At 36.7% G+C, this 23,908-nt stretch overlaps 1 protein-coding gene and 1 pseudogene across 8 annotated transcripts in view; both read right to left on the bottom strand.

The window, feature by feature from the left end:
- Window positions 1–248: 248 nt before the first annotated feature.
- Window positions 249–1,648, bottom strand: LOC132359690 (glycerophosphodiester phosphodiesterase 1-like; annotated as a pseudogene).
- EFCAB7 (EF-hand calcium binding domain 7) overlaps window positions 1,557–23,908 on the bottom strand; it is a 59,236-nt gene continuing 36,884 nt past the window's right edge. For 3 of the 8 annotated variants that reach the window (XM_059923893.1, XM_059923902.1, XM_059923884.1), the window contains exons 11-14: window positions 19,863–20,011; window positions 4,602–4,811; window positions 3,225–3,332; window positions 1,992–2,202 (exon numbers count right to left, since the gene is read on the bottom strand). In XM_059923893.1, coding sequence (XP_059779876.1) covers window positions 2,128–2,202; window positions 3,225–3,332; window positions 4,602–4,811; window positions 19,863–20,011 — 542 coding nt within the window. In that variant the 3' untranslated portion in view covers window positions 1,992–2,127. Of the gene's footprint in view, window positions 1,709–1,988; window positions 2,203–2,972; window positions 3,333–4,601; window positions 4,812–19,862; window positions 20,012–23,908 lie in introns of those variants that run through there. The other 5 variants (XM_059923928.1, XM_059923907.1, XM_059923916.1 and 2 more) reach the window with 4 other exon arrangements.

Raw genomic sequence — 23,908 nt, 5'->3', positions numbered from 1 at the left:
TTAATATAATTTTTCATGCACTGTACTACTTCATTAATTGCTATTTGATTTAATTTCTATTATTTCAAAATACATTTAATTAAAAATACTCCACAAGTAAATCCATTAATCAATTTACTGTCAGAACAAAATATTCCTACTGTTGTGATTAGATTTTGGCTTCTTTAATACAAAAATTAATTTCTCCAAATTTTGCTTTAATTATATTTTCTCATGGGAAAACTAAATACAGTATATAATTAAATGGCTGTTTCTGCATTCACTTTTTTATTCCTTTTAATGATTTTTAGTGTGGTCACAAGTTTGACAGCCACAATACATTGATAACATAGCTGAATACAGTATTTGAAATAAATGTTACAGAAGCGTGGCAAGTTTTAAAATGTAAACTCTGAGTGATGGTGCATTTCCCATGTATTTGCATCTGTACCCCCAAATTTCACAACTCAGTCTGTGCTTATCCTCACCAGGTTAAGGTGTATGCCTCACTTAGGTCGTGGCAGGAGCTGTTGTGCCTTTTTGCAGACCCAGATTTTCAAGAGCAAGTGTTGAACTCAGGCATTCCATGGAGCATGTTGGCAACACCAGACTTTGCTTTGGTTCAGGTAAAAATGCAATTACTATTACTTGTGTGAGCTACCTGATCTCCCAGGGTTTGGGCTAGCACAAGGGGTATTTTGATATCCCTGCATGAGACCAGCAGGCAGATTCTGTACATGTTTCCTTGGGGAGGGGGTTGGGGGAGAGTCTAGAACTGATGTGCAGTCTTCCAACACACTGTCAGTGACAGAGCTGGAACCAAGATGGGATTCATAGTAACTTTTTTTCATCAAAGGTATTAACCGTCCAAGCAACAACCTGAATGCCTTTAGTTGACCACTTCTTCAAGTAGTTTGGGGATACAAAATCCTTTTGCATGAGGAAACCTGAAATTCCACACAGGTACCATAAGATATTACGTATGCTCCAAGCAAACGAAACATCTATTACCACAAACATGGATTGTATCCAGAGAGTATCATAGTCCCATCTGCTGTATGGCTAAGGTTCCAAGGTCTGTGAGTTAAAGCCATTACTACACTGTGATCTGTTTGTCTCATAGATAACTTCTGGCAAGAAAGAGCAAATAATACTACTATTGTATAGTTGAGGAAATTCCATACACATTTTCTTTAGAACATCAGTAGCCATATTTGCATGGCCTTTGACATCAAAGAAGACTGTGACGTTATGTTTCAGGCACTCTGCTCCAGCTTCCCTCAGGGCAGGGATCTTCTCATCAGGAAATTATTCCTGAATCTGTGATCTGCTGCAGGATTAAACTTTCTAATTTGTTCAAGTGTCAAATCACACATCGACCAGTCCCATCAGTCGTTGTATCTACTTGTGCTACTGTGCATTAAGATAGCAGTCTCATCAGAAGTAAACGCAACATCCAACTGTTCTCTGACTCATTGTGACTGCCACTGCCAATGGCAGAAACTCGGGCCTGGGGCTTGAGCACCAGCAGAGCCCCGTGGGAGGGCACATGCTCAAGGCGGAAGAGGCGCAGCAGGAGATCGAGGTTGCCGGTGAAGAAGCAAGCGGTGAAGGGGCTGCACGCCACCAGCCACAGCAGCAGCAGCAGGAAGGAGGACTCCTGGTCCTCTCACAGCCACATGCCTGTGACTATACCGGTGAGGACAGGAGTCCTGGATCCACTGGGCTCCTTGGACAGGCCAGAGTACAGGGATAAAGCACAAGGCACTCACTGCAGCTTGCCCATTTACATTTTATTCCAGGATTTTTTGATAAATAAATCAAAAGTGTATAGGATTTTATAGAATTCATTGAGTATTACTTTTTAAAAGCTTACCTGTACTTTGATTTCAATTTACTAGTCATAAATGAAATATGCCCAGATTTCCCATTAAATTAATAAGGCCACACGTTAAAAAAATTATTTCTATTTTAATAATAAAGTATATAATATGGACATGAAATGTAAATGCATACAAATGAAATAGATTATTATGTACATCAGTTAAATTCATTAGCATTTTGTTGATCAACAAATAACAGACTAAACTTGAAATAATTCTTCTTAGTTTGATAGTCTCAAGCAAAATTATTTCCTAAAAACAGTGTTTAAGATATAAGGGAATACACACAATAATATATCCATTCTTGTCGTTCATTCAGAGGCATTACATGCTGACAAACCTGCATATAAAAATAGAAAGCCTTTACCTTCCTTTTATATACTGTAATTTTGGGCTAATTTTTCAATAGGACAACATTTCTAGAACCTATGTAAAAAATATATCTGTGCAGATAAAATTCTTTAATATTTGTCCTTAGCAGGGACCTGCAATCTACGATCTGATGTCTAACAGGATAATCCAGCCTAAATTTTACGTAATGTAGTATTTGGTAGTTGGTATTTGTGAATGTGGGTAAAGAGGAGTGGTAGAAAGGGAAGTAAATATTCTTTCCTCTCTAAGCCTAGAACATATTAAAAAAACCATGATTGGGATAACAGAAAAGATAAACTCTTCTTATCCTGTTTTAGCATGTTTTAGGATTTCACTGACAGTATGGAGAAAAAAAGGGAAAGAATAGAAAGTTTTTTCCTTTTTCCCTTGACTAAACTAGTTTCAGGGTCTACTGATCTCTCCCTGCCTTTGAACTCCTGGCTAAATCAGAAACCCAGAGTTCTGCTAACACCAGAACTTCAGCTATTCCTAGCTCTTGACTTAGTTGGTTATATAAAACTCACAGGCATTTTCTCTTTTAGGTTACCTCAGAAAATCTTAATAATGTAGATAAAAATATTTTGAGTTGTCAAAAGTCCTACTACTATTAACACTACTTTGTATTTCTATATAATATTCAATAGTGCTTTCACATATATCATTTTATTTTTATCTTTACATTAATTTTGTGAAGTACCTAAAACTGGTGACATTACATTAAGTTTACACTTAAAGAGACTGAAACAAACAAAAAAGAGACTGAAACAGAGAAGTTAAGTGAATGTCCCATAATCACTGAACCAAATAGTGAGAACTGGATTAGAACCAGTCTCCTATCTCATAGTACAGGATGGTACTAATACAAATATCATACTTAAAATAATTTTCTACTTTATTTCATATCTACATATTTATCCATAACATTAATAGCAAAAATGTTTTTTTCAAATTGATAAAACAAAAGGCTTTAATAAGAAAACAATGCATTACCATTGTAGATTTTGGTGCCACTTCTACTGCAAATATGTCAAGTCCTCTGTTGTTTACACAGTTTTTACTCAGCTCGTTGTTGATGTGAATAATCACTTTATTATCTGACTATAAAAGAAAGATTTTATAAGTTGCTAGTCCTTTCTTTACTAAATACATACAAACAAAACGATAATTGCAAAACACTTTGCAAGTCTTGTGATAGAGATATTCACAGGGTTCTACAGAAACAAAGAAGACATCATAGAAACACAGAAACATTAGCTCAGACTAAATCTAAATCCTAGTTATCCTTCAAATCCTATACACATGTTTAAATCCCACATCACAGTTCCCTTCCCCCTAATCACAAACTCTTCCCCAACTTCTATAGTCCAAACTAACATCAAGTACAAGAGATGCAAATACAGTTGAATTCCTATTGCACACACAAACAGTACTATGTAATTTAACATTTAACTGTTGTTTCGAGAGTATTAATTTTGCCTTTACAACTAGCCCATAAACTCCTTGACAGCAGAGACCATGTTATACTTTCTAGTGGCCCCTATTGTGACTATGAGAGTTACATAATATATATTCACATTGACTCAATACTCAGTCAAATCTTAAGCACTTTAAGAAATTTATGGCAGGCATAAAAATAATGTAAATCTCACCCAGGAACTAAAAGAAATAAGCCAACAGTTCTAAAAACCTAGCCATCTTGAGTAAGATTTTATAAAAATTTATAATTTCTAGAAAACTCAGTATATCTGACTTTAAGAATTTATGTGTGTATTCTCTTGACCTGCAATATCAATAGTAGCAGAGAAGATGGCCAAAGTCAGAAATAATTGGCTTGATAAAAACAGGTCCTGGACAGTAGAATATATTTAATTGGATAAAATGATGATAATCTGTAGGATTTCTGATACTGCATAGTTTGTATAAAACAGTTGGGCTACATTCTTTTCTTTACTTTGTTTATATTTCTTTAAAACATGATGTCCATTGTTTAAAATAGCTATGTTATGTGTGAAGACTTTTAGTAACAAACTAAATAAAATATTTTGTACCCAGATTATGCTCTATCTTCATAGATCTCCAAATATTTAATTTTCATAATATTTTAAGAGAAAAACAATTGTCTCATAAAGAAACACAAAAAATAAATATCTAATAAATAAAGTAAATATTATATACCTTAAAAATATATAAAAATTATCATGCCCAGTTTGAGTTAGAAACTCAAAAAGAAAAAAGAATAAATTGACTATTATAGATATTATTAATGTAATGGGGTATTTAATTACTATGCAAGAATAGGGTGAGAAGGAAGATGGAACATAGTAGCAAACATTGCTGTTATGAGGAGAACCACCTAATAACTGATACCTTGTTTTCAATAACTGACGTTATCCAGGTGTCACACTTATAAGTATGTACAATTATATTTTCATAGCCATCCATTACTTTGGCATCGCCTTTGTTAAGAACAGATTTACAAATGGCCTTCTCAAGTTGCCCACTGCATGCCTCCATATGGACAGTTTTAATTCTTGGCTTGCATTTGTCTGCATAGATATCGATGACAAATGGGCATGCCTGAAATGAAAAATAAATCAAACCTTGTTTTAGCCTTTTGATAGAATTTAAATTATTTATTATTAATATGTTTATCATATGACTTAAGAAGATACTTTCTAGCTTGTCCTTCTGATACACATTTATGAGGAAAATTTTAGTACTATGAATTGATTAATAAAAAAGCATGAAATTCTGATTTTTTGGTTGCACATTAACTGATAATGTTCATAGAAAAGGAAAGAAACCTCCTTTACGCCAACCCCTCCATTTGCTCTAAAGCTAACTCATGTCATGTTAGTTACTTAATTTCCTTTCCTAACTACAGAAAGACTACAGAAAGAATTCAACAGGCTCTAAAGAAATTATGTGAAACTCAATACACGAATATACAGCACCAAAAATAACTAAGTGTAGAAAAATTAATTCACACAGTTTATAGTTGGTGTAAAAGCATCTTTAAAAATCTGAGATCTAAAGAGATTTTCTGCATTTGGAAATAGATTTTTCTAATGTCTACTCTTTAGTCTCTACCGTAGCCTACAAGATACTGCACACGGTAGCCTCTCTATACAGCCCAGTCTCCTGCCTTGCAGGAGATGTTCCAGTTACTCTGCTCTTTCATATCCTAGAACAAATAAAGCTCCTTCCTGTGTCAGGGATTTCGTATGTAGTATTCTCCCTGCTTAGAAGATTCATACCTTTTCACATATATGTCTCATCCTCCTCTTTCAGGTTTAAGCTTAAGTGTCACTTCTGCAGAGAGAGTGGCTCTGGTCCCCCAATCTCCTTCACTCCCCCACTGTTCTCTACTTTGGCCACTGGCTTGTTTCCTTTAAAACACTTTTGAAATGATTTTATTAATTTTGCATTTAATTAGTCATCCTCCTTCATGGAATGTCCATGAGGGCAGAATTTTTGACTATTTTATTCATCACTGTGCCTCTTTATTACAAGCTTACTTTATGTAGGCATTAAAGTGTATTTGTTGAGTAAATGAATGAATTCACACACATTGATGTTCAACCTTTTATTATGGGGACAAAAGATAAAAGTCTGAACTTAGTAGAACAATATACATTTTTTTTTAAAAAAGTTTAAAAATATTTAATGACTCCAACCTTTGGCAATAATAAAGTCAACTTTTTAAGAGATAGTAGACTGAAAAATCGTTGGAAAAGAAAGCAGAAGATCTGAGTTTGTAATTGGGTTTTGCCATTTACTAGCTTCGTGATCTGGGGAAGTTACTTCACTTCTATGAGGCTCGGTTTCTTCATTGAGAAGGTGGGGATAAACAGTATATATCCTGCCAAGAGTTGCTAGAAATATCTAATAGGTAATATGTGTCAAAATATTTCACAATATAGAATTCTAAAAAAAACTGTAATAATTATGATTATGGCATTTTAAAGGTTTAATTTATTTTTTCAGTACTGAATAGATTCTGGTATTATTTTACCATTTTTCAAGTCTTGCTTATTTGTTTTATTCAACGAAAGAGTATCAATATTACATTCAGATGTCACTGACCGCAAACATCTTAAAGTCTTTGTTAAAGACGTATTCCCTAAAATTTTTAAATAAAATCTTATCTACTCTAAAAATGGTGCCCTTTAACCGTATTATTTTTTTCTGTTCATGGACTTGATCTTTTATTTACTTATCTTTTTTATCCTACTAAGTTAATATAGGAAGCATACAATAAGGAAGAAAACAATTCATTGTAAATTGGTAATTGTAAAAACATTAACAATATATAATAAGGAAGACGGGGAAGACGGTAATAAAAAAACCTAGATTAAGGCATGCTACTAAAATTTTGCACAAAGTGTGGCTCTTAGCTACCTGTTAGCCAAGATAAAAGTGAAATAGAGTGTATTACATAGCTCTCAATATCTAAAAAAACGAAGGAAATTTTTCCCATTCCAAAAGGAATTTATACCATGAAATTCTTTTTTAAAAAAGAAGAGAAGGAGGGGCTTCCCTGGTGGCGCAGTGGTGGAGAATCCGCCTGCCAATGCAGGGCACACGGGTTCGAGCCGTGGTCTGGGAAGATCCCACGTGCCGCGGAGCAACTGGGCCCGTGAGCCACAACTACTGAGCCTGCGCATCTGGAGCCTGTGCTCCGCAACAAGAGAGGCCGCGATAGTGAGAGGCCCGCGCACCGCGATGAAGAGTGGCCCCCGCTCGCCGCAACTGGAGAAAGCCCTCGCACAGAAACGAAGACCCAACACAGCCAAAAAATTAATTTTAAAAAAAATAAGTAAAAAGAAGAGAAGGAATAAAAGGAAAAAAACTAGGCATACGTTTTGCTTATCAACGTCCCATAAAGAACAAATCATTGTTATGGTGACATAGGGGCAATGCTCTTGCAGGAGGAACAATAAAGAAGTTATGCTGCTCTTTGAAAGAGGATCTGCCTTTATAAGTTGATAGAGAGAGTGGATAACCTATAATTCTAAAATTGAATTGGGGGTTTAATAAGAAAAAATAAAGTAAAAGTGACTGGCTGTACCTGATTGTAGAGGAAAAAAATAAGACAAACTGAGAGTATATAGTAACTTATAGAATGCTTAAAATAAACTAAACTTTGGTTTACTAAAACCAATTAATGAGATTTCAAACAAACCTAAGCCCTTTCCTAAATCCTAACCTGTAGCTGATACTTTGGTTAGTCTTTGTGACACAATACCTACTAATTTAATAGGTGGGATCAAAATATAGCTCATTTAGACATTAGATTACTTACATAATATATGACTCAAGAAATTGCCAAAAAAATAGCTATGGTTCCTGAATCCTTATGGGCAAAAGACTCTACAGACATATTCAAACCAATTAGAACACAGCTCATAAGATTTTAAATGGATTCTTCCTAAATTATCATAAAACTTTCTTCTTTTCTTTTTTTTTTTTTTTTACAAACATGAAAATGTTAGGTCATGCTCTAGGTATATTAACTCAGTAACATAGCACACATCAAAGAACCATTGCCTATCAAAGCCAATACCTTAATTGAACAAGCTCATTGTCTCAGAGCACTTACAGGTATCAGTCAAAACTAAATCAGTCCAAATACCTTCAGATTTTGTATGAATCCTTTAAGTAATATGTTATCACATGTGTATATCCCTATCATTAATGGAAGCATTCAATATTTTTATACCAATTAATTAATTATGAATTATTACTTTCTCCCTATATTACCATCTGCTGATTTAATACTTTCAATCCAACAACTCTATAACCCTTACTGAATGAGGAGAATCTCCTCATTATGATTCTGTAAATCAAGAAGTATCCATGCCCAGAAAAAAATTTTGGATGCTTCAATACCAAATCCTGACTTAATATTGTTTGTTGATGGGGTTATATTAAAAAAATAAAAAGGACAATACCAGGCTTGACATACAATAAGTAGCTTAGTCTCTTTTGTAAAATCTATTTCCTTACCATGAAATAGCTTAGCTCAAATGATTAAATTATGGCTCTCTATAAGGCATACCAAATCACTAGAAGAAGAGAGTAAAATACATATAAGCTAACAGCTAGTATGCTTTTAGAATAATTGACTTTTGAAAAATGTTATAGAAAAAAACAAGGTTTTTTTTGTGCTTTCTCAAGTACTCTTTAAAAATGAACAACAAATACATTTTTTGATACCTAAAATAATTGCTATCATAAAGGAAGAGACAGTAAAAGAAGTTCTATAGAAGCTAATATCTATACTATAGATACCACAGAAATACTTTAGAAGTACTATACAAATACTTTTAACACACCATTATATTAAACAGACTACTCTGACTAAAGTCCTTATGTAAAAGCATTGTAAGAATAACAAAATAAAATCCATGGAAAAAAAAAATCCATGGAAAAGTTCAAGGATTCCATTGTAGATATACAAATTTTGGCCTCCCAAATTCTGAAAAGAAACAATGGGTACAATCAGGTTATAAGAACCACGAGGATTAAGATCTGACAAAACCAAAATAGCCACCTGGACTATAAAAATAAAGGATTAAATCCTCTGTGAAACAATTCATTCCAATAGGGACAAACTGGCTATAATATCAAACACTAAGGAAAAAACCTTCATAGGATGATGAAGGATAAAGTCAGTCCATGCTTTATTTGTAACTAAATTAACCTAGAAAAATTGAGGGACATGAACTGAGACTATGCTCTAAAAGACTCTGGGCATTTCCAAATTGAATTTCTACAGTTGCCTCTCCTGCTATGGTTTCTGAATATGTCGTACTAATAATAGCACATTTCTTTTCAGAATGGATCAAAATATTTCCCTGTTGAAAGGTCACAACCATCATGACTGCCTAGGACATTCCAATTTACTGATCCCATGACAAGGGACACATTTAACTGGAACAATTAGTCATAAATTTGGATTATGTAAGGCTTTGCTCCTTACTCAAAACATTTTTGTCTTTATCATTCCCAAATCTCTGGGAAAACGATAAGGGCCTTAACAGAATTAGAAAGATACATCCTTTAAAGACCCTAAAGTGAGGTTTTCCAGAGAACCTCCAGAAGCCAGCAGTACACAGAATTAACTGCTAACCCAAAAACCTTTCAATAAGCACATGACCATATGAAGTAAGAAGCTTCCTCTCGAGACCACTGGAGCAAGATTCTTCTATAGGTTACAGTCTTCTTTGAACACTCTTGTTTATTCATAGCTTTCCTCTTTACTGATTTAAGGGTATATATGTCTGACTTAGCCTATCATGTTCTCCTTATTAGTAATACTGACTTTCCTAAGTCTAGGCTTTAAGGAAAATATGTTTGAACTATGAGAAATAGAGATGCAATATTTATTATTTGTCACAGCACCAAGAAACAATATACCTACAATCCCACAAAGGATGATTACATGACTTGTGCAGCTTCTGTGTGGAAATCAGACTATTTAATGCCAACCCAGAACCAAGGTAAATTATTTTGTACAGCTATTAGTTAGGCCATTCCAAGGGCATGACCCTCCAATACCCTCAGTGGGTTATATTTCCTTACATACACCCCAAAAGAATAAAACCCTTTCTGCAAAAGACTCCTGAAGATAGTAAGCCAATGCACAGCAGTTATGCCACTCCACATGATCACCAAAAAATTGCTCCTTCATTTTGGTTGACACAGTAATTAATATAGCCTAAGCCCTGGGGGCACAACAATCCAGTTGAGTTAAATTCTTTAACTCGAACAGGTATAGATAATAAAAAAGCCTGACTTTCTTTTGAACAATCAGGGAGGCGTCTGAACTAATGCTAATACTTCAGGTTGTACCTGGATTAACACTAGAAGTAAAACTAACTAAAACTACAAAAGGCTATAAAAAATAGACTTAGGGAGTCCTTGGGACTTTTCTCGGCCAAGTCTGGAAAATCTGGGGTCATGATTCTGGAGTGCCCTTCAGTCCTTTCTTATAATACTTCTAGTTGTACTTGTCTCAGAGTTTAATGTTGTCCAGAATCTTAAAATGCTTCAGTAACTTAAAAAGTTACTTTCCCAACAGATGACTTAAAGGCAAAAACAGGATGAAATCATGATACACGCACAAACTGAAAATTAGATCTCCACAGAGGAAACCTCTTCAAAGAGAATCAACATCAGTGGTTGAGTGAATCTTTGATGGTTTTTTCTGCAGCCTTAGCTGGATGAAAATCAAAAGGAAAGACTGGGAATAAAAAAGTGCCCATAAACTTATGAAAAAACTGATTATTCTGTTGTCATGGTAATGAGTAGTCATCAGAACTTGTTTTTTTCTTTAATATATATTTAATTTTTATAAGTAAAATAGTTAATTTACAATGTTGTGTTAGTTTCTGGTGTACAGCAAAGTGATTCAGTTATATACGTATATATATCTATAAACACACAGATATGTACGTATATATTATATACATATATTTTTCATATTCTTTTCTGTTATAGTTTATTACAAGATATTGAATAGAGTTCTTTGTTCCATACAGTTGGATCTTGTTGTTTATCTATTTTATATGCAGTGGTTTATCTATTTTATATATATAGTAGTTTGCTAATCCCAAACTCCTAATAATTTACCCCTACCCCCCTTTCCCCTTTGGTAACCATAAGTTTTTGTTCTATGTCTGTGAGTCTGTTTCTGTTTTGTAAATAAGTTCATCTGCATCATATTTTAGATTCCACATATAAGTGATATCATATAATATTTGTCTTTCTCTGTCTGACTTACTACACTTACTATGATAATCTATAGGTCCATTCACGTTGCTGCAAATGGCATTATTTCATTCTTTTTTATGGCTGAGTAGTATTCCATTGTGTGTGTGTGTGTGTGTGTGTGTGTGTGTGTGTGTGTATACTCCATTGTGTGTATGTATGTATATACCACATCTTCTTCATTCATTCCTCTGTTGATGGATTTTTAGGTTTGCTTCCATGCCTTGGCTATTATAAACAGCACTGCTATGAACACTGGGGTGCATGTATCTTTTTGAATTAGAGTTTTCTCTGGATATGTGCCCAGGAGCAGGATTGCTGGATCATATGGTAACTCTATTTTTAGTTTTTTAAGGAACCTCCACACTGTTCTCCATAGTGTATGCACCAATTTACATTCCCATCAACAGTGTAGGAGGGTCCCTTTTCTCCACATGCTCTCCAGCATTTATTATTTGTAGACTTTTTGATGATGGCCATTCTGACCAGTGTGAGGTGGTACCTCGTTGTAGTTTTGATTTGCATTTCTCTAGTAATTAGTGATGCATCCTTTCAGGTGCCTGTTGGCCATCTATATGTCTTCTTTGGAGAAATGTCTATTTAGGTCTCCTGACTGTTTTTTGATTGCATTGCTTGTTTTGGGGGTTTTTTTTTGATATTGAGCTATATGAACTGTTTGATATTTTGGAGATTAATCCCTTGTTGGTCACATCATTTGCAAATGTTTTATCCCAGTCCATAGGTTGTCTTTTCACTTTGTTTATGGCTTCCTTTGCTGTGCAAAGCTTTTAAGTTTAATTATGTCTCATTTATTAATTTTTTAAAAATTTATTTATTTATTTTTGGCTGTGTTGGGTCTTCGTTTCTGTGCGCGGGCTTTCTCTAGTTGTGGCGAGCGGGGGCCACTCTTCATCGCGGTGTGCGGGCCTCTCACTGTCACGGCCTCTCTTGTTGCGGAGCACAGGCTCCAGACGCGCAAGCTCAGTAGTTGTGGCTCACGGGCCTAGTTGCTCCACGGCATGTGGGAATCTTCCCAGACCACGGCTCGAACCCGTGTCCCCTGCATTGGCAGGCGGATTCTCAACCGCTGCACCACCAGGGAAGCCCCCCATTTATTAATTTTTGCTTTTGTCTCCATTACTCTAAGAGACGAATCAAAAAAAAATATTGCTGCAATTTATGTCAAAGACTGTTCTGCCTATGTTTTCCTCTAGGAGTTTTATGGTGTCATGTCTTATATTTAAGTCTTTAAGCCATTTTGAGTTTATTTTTGTGTATGGTATGAGGGAGTGTTCTAACTTCATTGATTTACATGCAGCTGTCCAGCTTTCCCAACACCACTTGCTGAAGAGACTGTCTTTTCTCCATTCTCCATTGTATATTCTTGCCTCCTTTGTCAAAGATTAATAGTCCGTAGGTGTGTTTGTTTATTTCTGGGCTTTCTATTCTGTTCCATTGATCCACATGTCTGTTTCTGTGCCAACACCATACTCTTTTGATTACTGTAGCTTTGTAGTATTGTCAGAAGTCTGGGAGGATTATGCCTCCAGCTTTGTTCTTTTTCCTCAGGATTGCTTTGGCAATTCTGGGTCTTTTGTGATTCCATATAAATTTTAGGGTTATTTGTTCTATTTCTGTGAAAAATGTCATGAAAGGGATCTCATTAAGTCTACAGATTGCTTTGGGAAGTATGGCCATTTAAACAATATTAATTCTTCCAATCCAAGAGCATGGAATATCTTTCCATTTCTTTGAATCATCTTCAGTTTCCTTTACCAATGTTTTATAGTTCTCAGCATATAAGTCTTTTACCTCCTTGGTCAGGTTTATTTCTAAGTATTTAATTTTTTGATGTGATTTTAAAAGAGATTTTTTTTTCACTTTCCTTTCTTATATTTCATTGTCAGTGTAAAGAAATGCAACAGATTTCTGTACATTAATCTTGTATCCTGATACCTTGCTGAATTTGTTTATCAGTTCTAGTAGTTTTTGCATGGAGTCTTTAGGATTTTCTATGTATAGTATCATGTCATCTGCATATAATGACAATTTTACCTCTTCCCTTCCAATTTGGATACATTTTATTTCATTTTCTTGTCTGATTGCTGTGGCTAGGACTTCCAATACTATGCTGAAGAGAAGTGGTGAGAGTGGGCATCCTTGTCTTGTTCCAGATTTTAGTGGGAAGGTTTTCAGCTTTTATCATTGAATATTATGTTGGCTGTGGGTTTGTCATAAATAGCTTTTATTATGTTGAGATATGTTCCCTCTAACCACATTTTGGTAAGAGTGTTTATCATGAATGGATGTTGAATTTTATCAAATGCTTTTTCTGCATCTATTGTAATGATCATGTGCTTTGTCTTTGCTTTTGTTGATGTGGTGTACCACATTGATTGATTTGCGTATGTTGAACCATCCCTGTCACCTTGGGATGAATACATTTGATCACAGTATATGATCTTTTTTATGTGTTGTTAGAATTTTTGCCTCTATATTCATCAAAGATATTGGCCTGTAATTTTCTTTCTTGGTAGTGTCTTTGGTTTTGGTATCAGGGTGATGGTGGCTTCACAGAATGACTTTGGGAGTGTCCCCTCCTCTTCAACTCTTTGGAAGAGTTTGAGAAGGTTTGGTATAAGTTCTTCTTTGTATGTTTGGTAGAATTTCCCAGTGATGCCATTGATTCTGGACTTTCGTTTGCAGGGAGTTTTTTTTTTTTTTTATATAGATTCTATTTCACTTCTAGTGATTGGTCTGTTCAAATTACCTATTTCTTCTTGATTCAGTTTTGGTGGGCTTTATGCTTCTAAAAACTTGTCCATTTCTTCTTGGTTGTCCAATTTGTTGGCAAATAATTGTTCATAGTATACTCTTATGGTTTTTTGTATTTCTGCAGTATCAGCTGTTATTTCTCCTTTTTCATTTCTTATTTTGTTTATTTGGGTCCTCTCTCTTTTCTTCTTGGTTAGCCTGGCCAGAGGTTTGTTGATTTTGCTTACCCTTTCAAAAAGCCAGCTCTTTGTTTTATTGATTTTTCCTAATGTGTTTTATCTCTATTTTATTTATTTACTCTCTGATCTTTGTTATTTCCTTCCTTGTGCTGACCTTAATTTTTGTTTGTTCTTCTTTTTCTAAGAAGGTGGTGGGTGGTAGGTTAAGTTGTTGATTTAATTCATTGTTGACCCATTGGTTTTTTAGTAGCATGTTGTTTAGTCTCCATGTAATCATTTTTTTCTCATTTCTCTTTCTGTGGTTTATTTCTAGTTTCATGCCATTGTGGTCAGAATAGATGCTTGAAATAATTTCTGTCCTCTTAAATTTGTTGAGGCTTATTCTGTGTCCTAGTATGTGGTCTATCCTAAAGAATGTTCCATGTGCACTTGAAAAGAATGTGTATTCTGTTTTTTGGATGTAATGTCCTGAAAATAGCAATTAAGTCTAACTGGTCTGTTATATCATTTAGGATCTCTGTTGCCTTCTTGATTTTCTGTCTGGATGATCTGTCCATTGATGTCAGTGAGGTGTTAAAGTCTCCTACAATTATTGTATTCCCATCAATTTCTCCCTTTATGTCTGTTAGTATTTGTTTTATGTATTTAGGTGCTCCTATATTGGGTGCATATATGTTAATGGGTGTTATGTCCTCTTCTTGTATTGATCCTTTTATCATTATATAGTGTCCTTCTTTATCTTTCTTTATGGCCTTTATTTTACAGTCTATTTCATCTGAGTATTGCTATCTACCCCTGCTTTCTTGTCATTTCAGTTTGCATGAAATATCTTTTTCCATCCCCTCACTTTCAATCTGTGTGCGTACTTCACCCTTAAGTGGGTCTCTTGTAGGCAGCATATTGTAGGCTCTTGTTTTATTATCCACCTTGCCACTCTATGTCTTTTGACTGGTGCATTTAGTCCATTGACATTTAAGGTAATTATTGATAGATATGCATTTACTGCCATTTTAAACCTTGTTTTCCAGTAGATTTTCAATTTCTTCTTTGTTCCTTTCTTTCTCTTTTTGTTTTTCCTTTGGTGGTCTGATGGTTTTCTTTTGTGTTATGCTTGAGTTCTTTTGTTCTTGTTTTTTGTGAATCTATTATATGTTTTTTTGAGTTGTGGTTACCCTGTTTTTCAAGTATGTTAACCCATTAGTATATCTACTTGCTTTAGACTGGTAGTCATATAGGCTCAAACACATTCTTAAAAAAAACCCCTACATTTTCTTACTCCTCTCCTCCACATTTTATTTTGATGTCCTCTTTTACATCTTCATGTTTATGCTTTTGCTGTTCATTGTAGTTATCATTGCTTTCACAAAGAAATTGTTTTTCTGTGTAATGCCTGATTTGACTGTGATTTTCTCTTTCCTATAGATTCTTGTTTCTTTTCTATTTAATTTTTATTTATATATTTATTTATCTATTTATTTATTTATTTATGGCTGTGTTGGGTCTTCGTTTCTGTGTGAGGGCTTTCTCTAGTTGCGGCAAGTGGGGGCCACTCTTCATTGCGGTGCGTGGGCCTCTCACTATCGCGGCCTCTCTTGTTGCGGAGCACAGGCTCCAGATGCGCAGGCTCAGTAGTTGTGGCTTACAGGCCCAGCCGCTCCACGGCATGTGTGATCTTCCCAGACCAGGGCTCGAACCCGTGTCCCCTGCATTGGCAGGCGGATTCTCAACCACTGCGCCACCAGGGAAGCCCTCTTTTCTCTTTAGAGAAGACCATTCAATATTTCTTTTAGGATAGGTTTAGTATTGCTGTATTCTTTTAGTTTTTGCTTATCTGAAAAATTCATTATCTTATCTCTCCTTCTATTCTAAATGATAATTTTTCTGGGTAGAGTATCCTAGGTTGCAGGTTTTTCCCTTTCAGAACTTGGAATATGTCTTGCCACTCCCTTCTGGCCTGCAATGTTTCTGTAGAGAAATCAGCCTTATGGGGCTTCCCTTGTAACTAACTCTTTGTTTTTATCTTGCTGTCTTTAGAATCCACTCTTTATCTTTGATGTTTGCCATTTTAATTATATAATATATCTTGATATAGTTCTGTTTGGGTTCATCCTGTTTGGGACCCTCTGTGCTTCCTGTACCTGGATATGTTGCTTTCTTTAGGTTTGGGAAGTTTTCAGCCAAAATTTCCTCAAATACATTTTCAATCTCTTTTTCTCTTTCTTTTTCTCCTGGGATCCCTATTATGCATAGATTGGCTTGCTTTATATTATCCTATAGGTCTCATATATTGCTTTCTTTTTTTTTTTTTTTTGCTGTTTATCTTTCTATCTGCTGTTCTGATTGGGTGATTTCCATTATTCTATCTTCCAGATAACTTATTCGTTTTTCTGCATTACTTAGTTTGCTATTTACTGCCTTTACCTTGGCTTTCATCTCAGCAAATAAGTTTTCTAATTTTAATTGGCTCCTCTTTTATAGTTTCTAGTTCCTTGTTACAGTTCCTTGATCTGCATTTCTATCAATAGGCTTTCTTAATTCCTTCAGTGTTCTGTTGTTGTTTTGTTCGTTTATTTTGGCTGCACCGTGAAGCTTGCAGGATCTCAGTTCCCCAACCAGGGATTGAACCCAGGCCGTGGCAGTGAAAGTGCCAAATCCTAACCGCTAGACCACCAGGGAACTCCCCCTTCAGTGCTGTTATTACCTCCTCTTTGAACTTGGGATCTAGCAGACTGGAGAGGTCCGTTTCACTGTTTGTCCTTTCAGGGACTTTCTCTTGTTCTTTTCATTGGGAGTGGTTCCTCTGATTCTTCATTCTACTTATATTTCTCTGACTCTGAATTTAGGAGAAACAGGTATCTACTGTGGTCATGAAGGGCTGTTTTTATGTGGGAGTATCCCTGTGTAGCCTGCATGAGTCTGATAGTTTTGGTGCGAGGGCTGTTTTTAGTATGGATGCCTGCCACATTTTTCCTCAGTGTGTGCTGGCTGTTATCCCCTTGATAGGGGGTGTGATTGGACTTGTGGTGACCAGAGCCTTCACTGGATGTTGAGCAGGGCCTCCTCTTTGCTCTGTGGCTGTCATAGCCTTGTCAGGGTCAAGGTCTGCTCTTCATTTGTTGAAGTATAAGTCCCCAGATCCATTTCTGAGCTGTGGTGTGGGGTAGGTGGGGTTGAAGTACCTCTGCTGGGAGAGCCACTGAGTATTCCTCTGTGGGAGCTGTCCACAAGGTAGTGTGCTCCGGTGTCGCGTGTCACCCGTCGTGTGCTCACGAAGTACACTGTTGTTGGCACTGCCCTCCGCCCCACCTCAGCCATGGGATTGCAGGCAATCAACCCAGATGTCCCTCAGGCACTGTGTTCACAGGCACCAGGACCCACAGTAGTCACATATAGTTGTGCCTCTGAACCCGCTGTGGGCACTAGGGAATCAGCGCAGACCCTGGCCCTGCCTTCGCATGTACATGCCTGCAAAGCCCACAGCTGCTAACTCCAGGCCTGCCCCAGCCATGGGAGCACCAGTAATCCATGCAGATGTCCCACAGGTGCTGAGCTTACAAAGGTGCTGGCAGCATACATCCATCAAAGTTGCAAAGCCTCTGGACAAGGCTCAGATTTCAGCCCGGCTTCTGAAGTCAAGCGGCCCCTGGGGATTGGCTCAGATTTCAGCTCTGCCTCTGTATGTGGGCAACTGCAGCTTGGTGCTCCCAGAGCTCATGGAGGTGGAGCTGCGCCTGCTGTGAGGTCACTGGGAATGAGGCTGCTAGTGTAGGGCCCTGCCCCTCCCTTTGCATGCATTAACAACGGGGCTTCTATGGCAGACCTAGGCTTCATCCCGTGCACACCCCCATTTGTGGCCCAGGCCACACTCCAGCCCCTTTGGGCCGTCTCCATGCAGCCAACCCCAGTCCCCTCCCCAGGTCTGTCCGCTGAAACCCAAGTTTCAGCACCCAGCCACTGTGCACACCAACAGATGCGCATCTCAGGCTGAAGTGTGCAGCAAGTGGCCAGGACCATCTGTGCTGGTCTCTTTCTGCTCTGCCTGCTGCAAGCCTATGCTGCACTCTCCTCTGAGCCTCTGAATCTCCCTTTCTGTCCTGGCTGATCTCCCAGCTGGTGAGGGGGGTTCCCAGGGTGAGGGAACCTTTCCTCTTTCACAGCTCCCTCCCAGGGGTACAGGTCCCATCCTGATTCCTTTTTTTTTTTCTTTCGTCTTACCCAGTTACGTGGTGATCTTTCTTGTAGTTTTGGTTGTATGAGATCTGCCAGTGTCCAGTAAGTATTCTGTGAGAATTGTCCCACATGTAAATGTATTTTTGATGTATTTGTGGGAGGAGGTGAGATCCACATCCTTCTATTCTGCCATCTTGATCTCTCTCCCCAGAACTTGTTTTAAAACTGTTCAGTTGATCTGCAACAACTCACTTCAATAAACACACTTTTGTTTAAGTCAGCCAGTGTTGGCTCCTCACTTTTGAAAGTCAAGCAATCACAGACAGACTCATGTAAATAAATATACCACTGAGTGCCAACCAGTCAACAGTCTCACCTGAGTAACCATGCTTCCCCAAAACACTTTATAAATAAGATGAACATTCTGCTTTGCATAGAGAGACTACACCTGACCAGATAGCTCTCCCTTGTAGTAAGCAATCATTTCATTTTTGTCTTTTTATTTCAGCTACTGAGTGGTGGTCTCATCATCCTTTGACATTTTCACTGTATAAATTTTTTTTTTTTTACCTTTGGAACGTTCAATGATATGAATATATTACCTATTCAATAAAAAAATAAAATTTAAATAAAAAGATATTTGTCTCAGAAATCCTTCTTGCCTGTGACTTCAGAAGTCAGTGACATCAGCAAATGTTATAAAATGTCTTAATTTGCTCTTAACTAATTCCTTTGTTAAGTGAAAGCATGTGTAGCAGACACAATATTATTCACAGATTAGATGCTGATTTTGCACCATGCTTAAAAATGTGAGATTCACTAAATGTTAGGTTAAAGTAGGATGTAAAAAGTTACTGGAACTATTCACCTCTTATTAATAAAAATGGCAAAAAAAATTATAGAGAACTTCTCAGAAAAAAAATTTATGAGGAATGTTAAATGATGCCAAAACTAGGAACTAAACCAAAGACTCAATACACCCAAAACTTAAAATTTGTTGGTGGTAGTGTTACCCTCTGAGGTTGATTTATTTATAGAAAGGACAGATACTATTTTTAATTTATAAACAAATGTATTGTTATCTAATTGTGTGGTCTAAAACTATTAAATCCTTTATTCTAAACTTTATTAAAGGACACAAAAATATAAAATTTAAGAAATAGGCCTAATTTTTATTATTCCTCTGGTTTATTGGGAGTCTTATTCAACTTTTATACCTTATCATGTTAATAAATAATAATAATGATAGCTAATACATACACAGTGCTTTCTATGAGCCAAGTGCTGTTCCAAGTGTTTTACAAATATTAACCCAAGGAGTACCTCTGTAAAAAGATCAGAATTCCAGTTCTCATCCAGACATATTCTCCTTATTATGAGAGCCTTTATTCTATTAGGACAAAGAGTCTCTGAACAGAAATGAAATTTTAGCAACTCAAATAGCCATCGCCAATTAAGAAAAATAATTTTTTATATTACCAATCTTTTCCCTGAATATCATATGCTCAAACTCCTTTTGTTCCTGAATTACTTAAATGTTGGCAGTAACTAAATTTCAGGTAAGAACTTGTATAAACTAGCAGAAACATACTGTTGTGCCCAGGATTCATTCACGTATTTAAGTTCAAGGATTTTAGAGCCCAATTCAAAAGTCCTGTGTCAGGAAAATGCTCTTGGGGTAAAATATTATGTACATTAAACCCACTGCAAAAATTCAAGATTGTTTTACCTCTGTCAGTTCCAGAGCTTTATTGTAGCCCATTGAGTGTAGAGTTACCCAAAGGTCACGAGGATCTCCTTCTCCATCATTGGCTTCCATTAGATTCAGATCCATAAAGCCCTGTCTTGTTAGTTCATTCTTCTTTGTATCGAAATTCTCTGTCAAAACAACCAAAAGTTTCTTTCTTACATAATTTTAAAATTCATACACTTACTAAAATGTCTATTATTTATTAGTATTCACAAATGTTTATTTTAAAGGAGGCCTTAGGAATCTGTGAGCACTACAAAAGTGAAATAAGAATGACTCAAAACATGTTTGAGAGATACTGTTCTAATTTTCCACAACTCAGCATAAGCACTGTCACAGTGCATGATTTAGTTTTTCAACAAGATCTGAAGTCAAAAATAGTGCAAATATATTCCAAAATCAGAGGAAATTTTAATTTTTCTGGAGAAATTCCAACCTGCCTGCTTATCTAAAGTATATACTGACATATATTTCAAAAATTAGTATATGTGCTGCCAAAGCCAGTGCTGTATTTCAAAAATTAAAATGCTTCTTATATATTTGCCATTTAAACCCAAATAAATTTGATGTAATACCCCCCAAACTACTGGTGTTTCAAAAGGGAAATTTGGATGGTGCCAGGTTTAAGGAGACTGCTATATTCTTTTTTTTTTTTTAATTTTTATTTATTTATGGCTGTGTTGGGTCTTCGTTTCTGTGCGAGGGCTTTCTCTAGTTGTGGCAAGCGGGGGCCACTCCTCATCGCGCTGCACGGGCCTCCCACCACCGCGGCCTCTCTTGCCGCGGAGCACAGGCTCCAGACGTGCAAGCTCAGTAATTGTGGCTCACGGGCCCAGCCGCTCCACGGCATGTGGGATCTTCCCAGACCAGGGCTCGAACCCGCGTCCCCCGCATCAGCAGGCGGACTCTCAACCACTGCGCCACCAGGGAAGCCCGAGACTGCTATATTCTTTTTTTTTTTTTTTTTTTAAACTTCTTTATTGAAGTATAATTGCCTTACAATGGTGTGTTAGCTTCTGCTTTATAACAAAGTTAATCAGTTATACATATACAATATGTTCCCATATCTCTTCCCTCTTGCATCTCCCTCCCTCCCACCCTCCCCATCCCACCCCTCTAGGTGGTCACAAAGCACCGAGCTGATCTCCCTGTGCTATGCGGCTGCTTCCCACTAGCTATCTATTTTACATTTGGTAGTGTATATATGTCCATGACACTCTCTCACCCTGTCACATCTCACCCCACTCCCTCCCCATATCCTCAAGTCCATTCTCTAGTAGGTCTGTGTCTTTATTCCCGTCTTGCCACTAGGTTCTTCATGGCCTTTTTTTTTTTTTTTTTCCTTAGATTCCGTATATATGTGTTAGCATACTGTATTTGTTTTTCTCTTTCTGACTTACTTCACTCTGTATGACAGACTCTAACTCCATCCACCTCATTACAAATACCTCCATTTCATTTCTTTTTATGGCTGAATAATATTCCATTGTATATATGTGCCACATCTTCTTTATCCATTCATCTGTCGATGGACATTTAGGTTGCTTCCATGTCCTGGCTATTGTAAATAGAGCTGCAATGAACATTTTGGTACATGACTCTTTTTGAACTATGGTTTTCTCAGGGTATATGCCCAGTAGTGGGATTGCTGGATCGTATGGTAGTTCTATTTGTAGTTTTTTAAGGAACCTCCATACTGTTCTCCATAGTGGCTGTATCAATTTACATTCCCACCAACAGTGCAAGAGAGTTCCCTTTCCTCCACACCCTCTCCAGCATTTATTGTTTCTAGATTTTTTGATGATGGCCATTCTGACCGGTGTGAGATGATATCTCATTGTAGTTTTGATTTGCATTTCTCTAATGATTAATGATGTTGAGCATTCTTTCATGTGTCTGTAGGCCATCTGTATATCTTCTTTGGAGAAATGTCTATTTAGGTCTTCTGCCCATTTTTGGATTGGGTTGTTCGTTTTTTTTTTATTGAGCTGCATGAGCTGCTTGTAAATCTTGGAGATTAATCCTTTGTCAGTTGCTTCATTTGCAAATATTTTCTCCCATTCTGATCGTTGTCTTTTGGTCTTGTTTATGGTTTCCTTTGCTGTGCAAAAGCTTTTAAGTTTCATTAGGTCCCATTTGTTTATTTGTGTTCTTATTTCCACTTCTCTGGGAGCTGGGTCAAAAAGAATCTTGCTGTGATGTATGTCATAGAGTGTTCTGCCTATGTTTTCCTCTAAGAGTTTGATAGTGTCTGGTCTTACACTTAGGTCTTTAATCCATTTTGAGTTTATTTTTGTGCATGGTGTCAGGGAGTGTTCTGATTTCATACTTTTACATGTACCTGTCCAATTTTCCCAGCACCACTTATTGAAGAGGCTGTCTTTTCTCCACTGTATATGCTTGCCTCCTTTATCAAAGATAAGGTGACCATATGTGCGTGGGTTTATCTCTGGGCTTTCTATCCTGTTCCATTGATCTATATTTCTGTTTTTGTGCCAGTACCAAACTGTCTTGATTACTGTAGCTTTGTAATATAGTCTGAAGTCAGGGAGCCTGATTCCCCCAGCTCCATTTTTCGTTCTCAAGATTGCTTTGGCTATTCGGGGTCTTTTGTGTTTCCATACAAATTGTGAAATTTTTTGTTCTAGTTCTGTGAAAAATGCCAGTGGTAGTTTGATAGGGATTGCATTGAATCTGTAGATTGCTTTGGGTAGTAGAGTCATTTTCACAATGTTGATTCTTCCAATCCAGGAACATGGTATATCTTTCCATCTATTTGTATCATCTTTAATTTCTTTCATCAGTGTCTTATAATTTTCTGCATACAGGTCTTTTGTCTCCTTAGGTAGGTTTATTCCTAGATATTTTATTCTTTTTGTTGCAATGGTAAACGGGAGTGTTTTCTTAATTTCACTTTCAGATTTTTCGTCATTAGTATATAGAAATGCAAGAGATTTCTGTGCATTAATTTTGTATCCTGCTACTTTACCAAATTCATTGATTAGCTCTAGGAGTTTTCTGGTAGCATCTTTAGGATTCTTTATGTATAGTATCATGTCATCTGCAAACAGTGACAGCTTTACTTCTTCTTTTCCGATTTGGATTCCTTTTATTTCTTTGTCTTCTCTGATTGCTGTGGCTAACACTTCCAAAACTATGTTGAATAATAGTGGTGAGAGTGGGCAACCTTGTCTTGTTCCTGATCTTAGTGGAAATGGTTTCAGTTTTTCACCATTGAGGACAATGTTGGCTGTGGGTTTGTCATATATGGCCTTTATTATGTTGAAGAAAGTTCCCTCTATGCCTACTTTCTGCAGGGCTTTTATCATAAATGGGTGTTGAATTTTGTCGAAAGCTTTCTCTGCATCTATTGAGATGATCATATGGTTTTTCTCCTTCAATTTGTTAATACGGTGTATCACATTGATTGATTTACGTATATTGAAGAATCCTTGCATTCCTGGGATAAACCCCACTTGATCATGGTGTATGATCCTTTTAATGTGCTGTTGGATTCTGTTTGCGAGTATTTTGTTGAGGATTTTTGCATCTATGTTCATCAGTGATATTGGCCTGTAGTTTTCTTTCTTTGTGACATCTTTGTCTGGTTTTGGTATCAGGGTGATGGTGGCCTCGTAGAATGAGTTTGGGAGTGTTCCTCCCTCTGCAATATTTTGGAAGAGTTTGAGAAGGATAGGTGTTAGCTCTTCTCTAAATGTTTGATAGAATTCACCTGTGAAGCCCTCTGGTCCTGGGCTTTTGTTTGTTGGAAGGTTTTTAATCACAGTTTCAATTTCAGTGCTTGTGATTGGTCTGTTCATATTTTCTATTTCTTCCTGGTTCAGTCTCGGCAGTTTGTGCATTTCTAAGAATCTGTCCATTTCTTCCAGGTTGTCCATTTTATTGGCGTAGAGTTGCTTGTAGTAATCTCTCATGATCTTTTGTATTTCTGCAGTGTCAGTGGTTACTTCTCCTTTTTCATTTCTAATTCTATTGATTTGAGTCTTCTCCCTTTTTCTCTTGAT

The sequence above is a fragment of the Balaenoptera ricei genome, chromosome 1, assembly GCF_028023285.1.
Source record: "Balaenoptera ricei isolate mBalRic1 chromosome 1, mBalRic1.hap2, whole genome shotgun sequence".
Lineage (NCBI taxonomy): Eukaryota > Metazoa > Chordata > Mammalia > Artiodactyla > Balaenopteridae > Balaenoptera > Balaenoptera ricei.
Note: the sequence above shows the minus strand (reverse complement) of the source record. Positions and strands in the feature narration are given on the sequence as shown.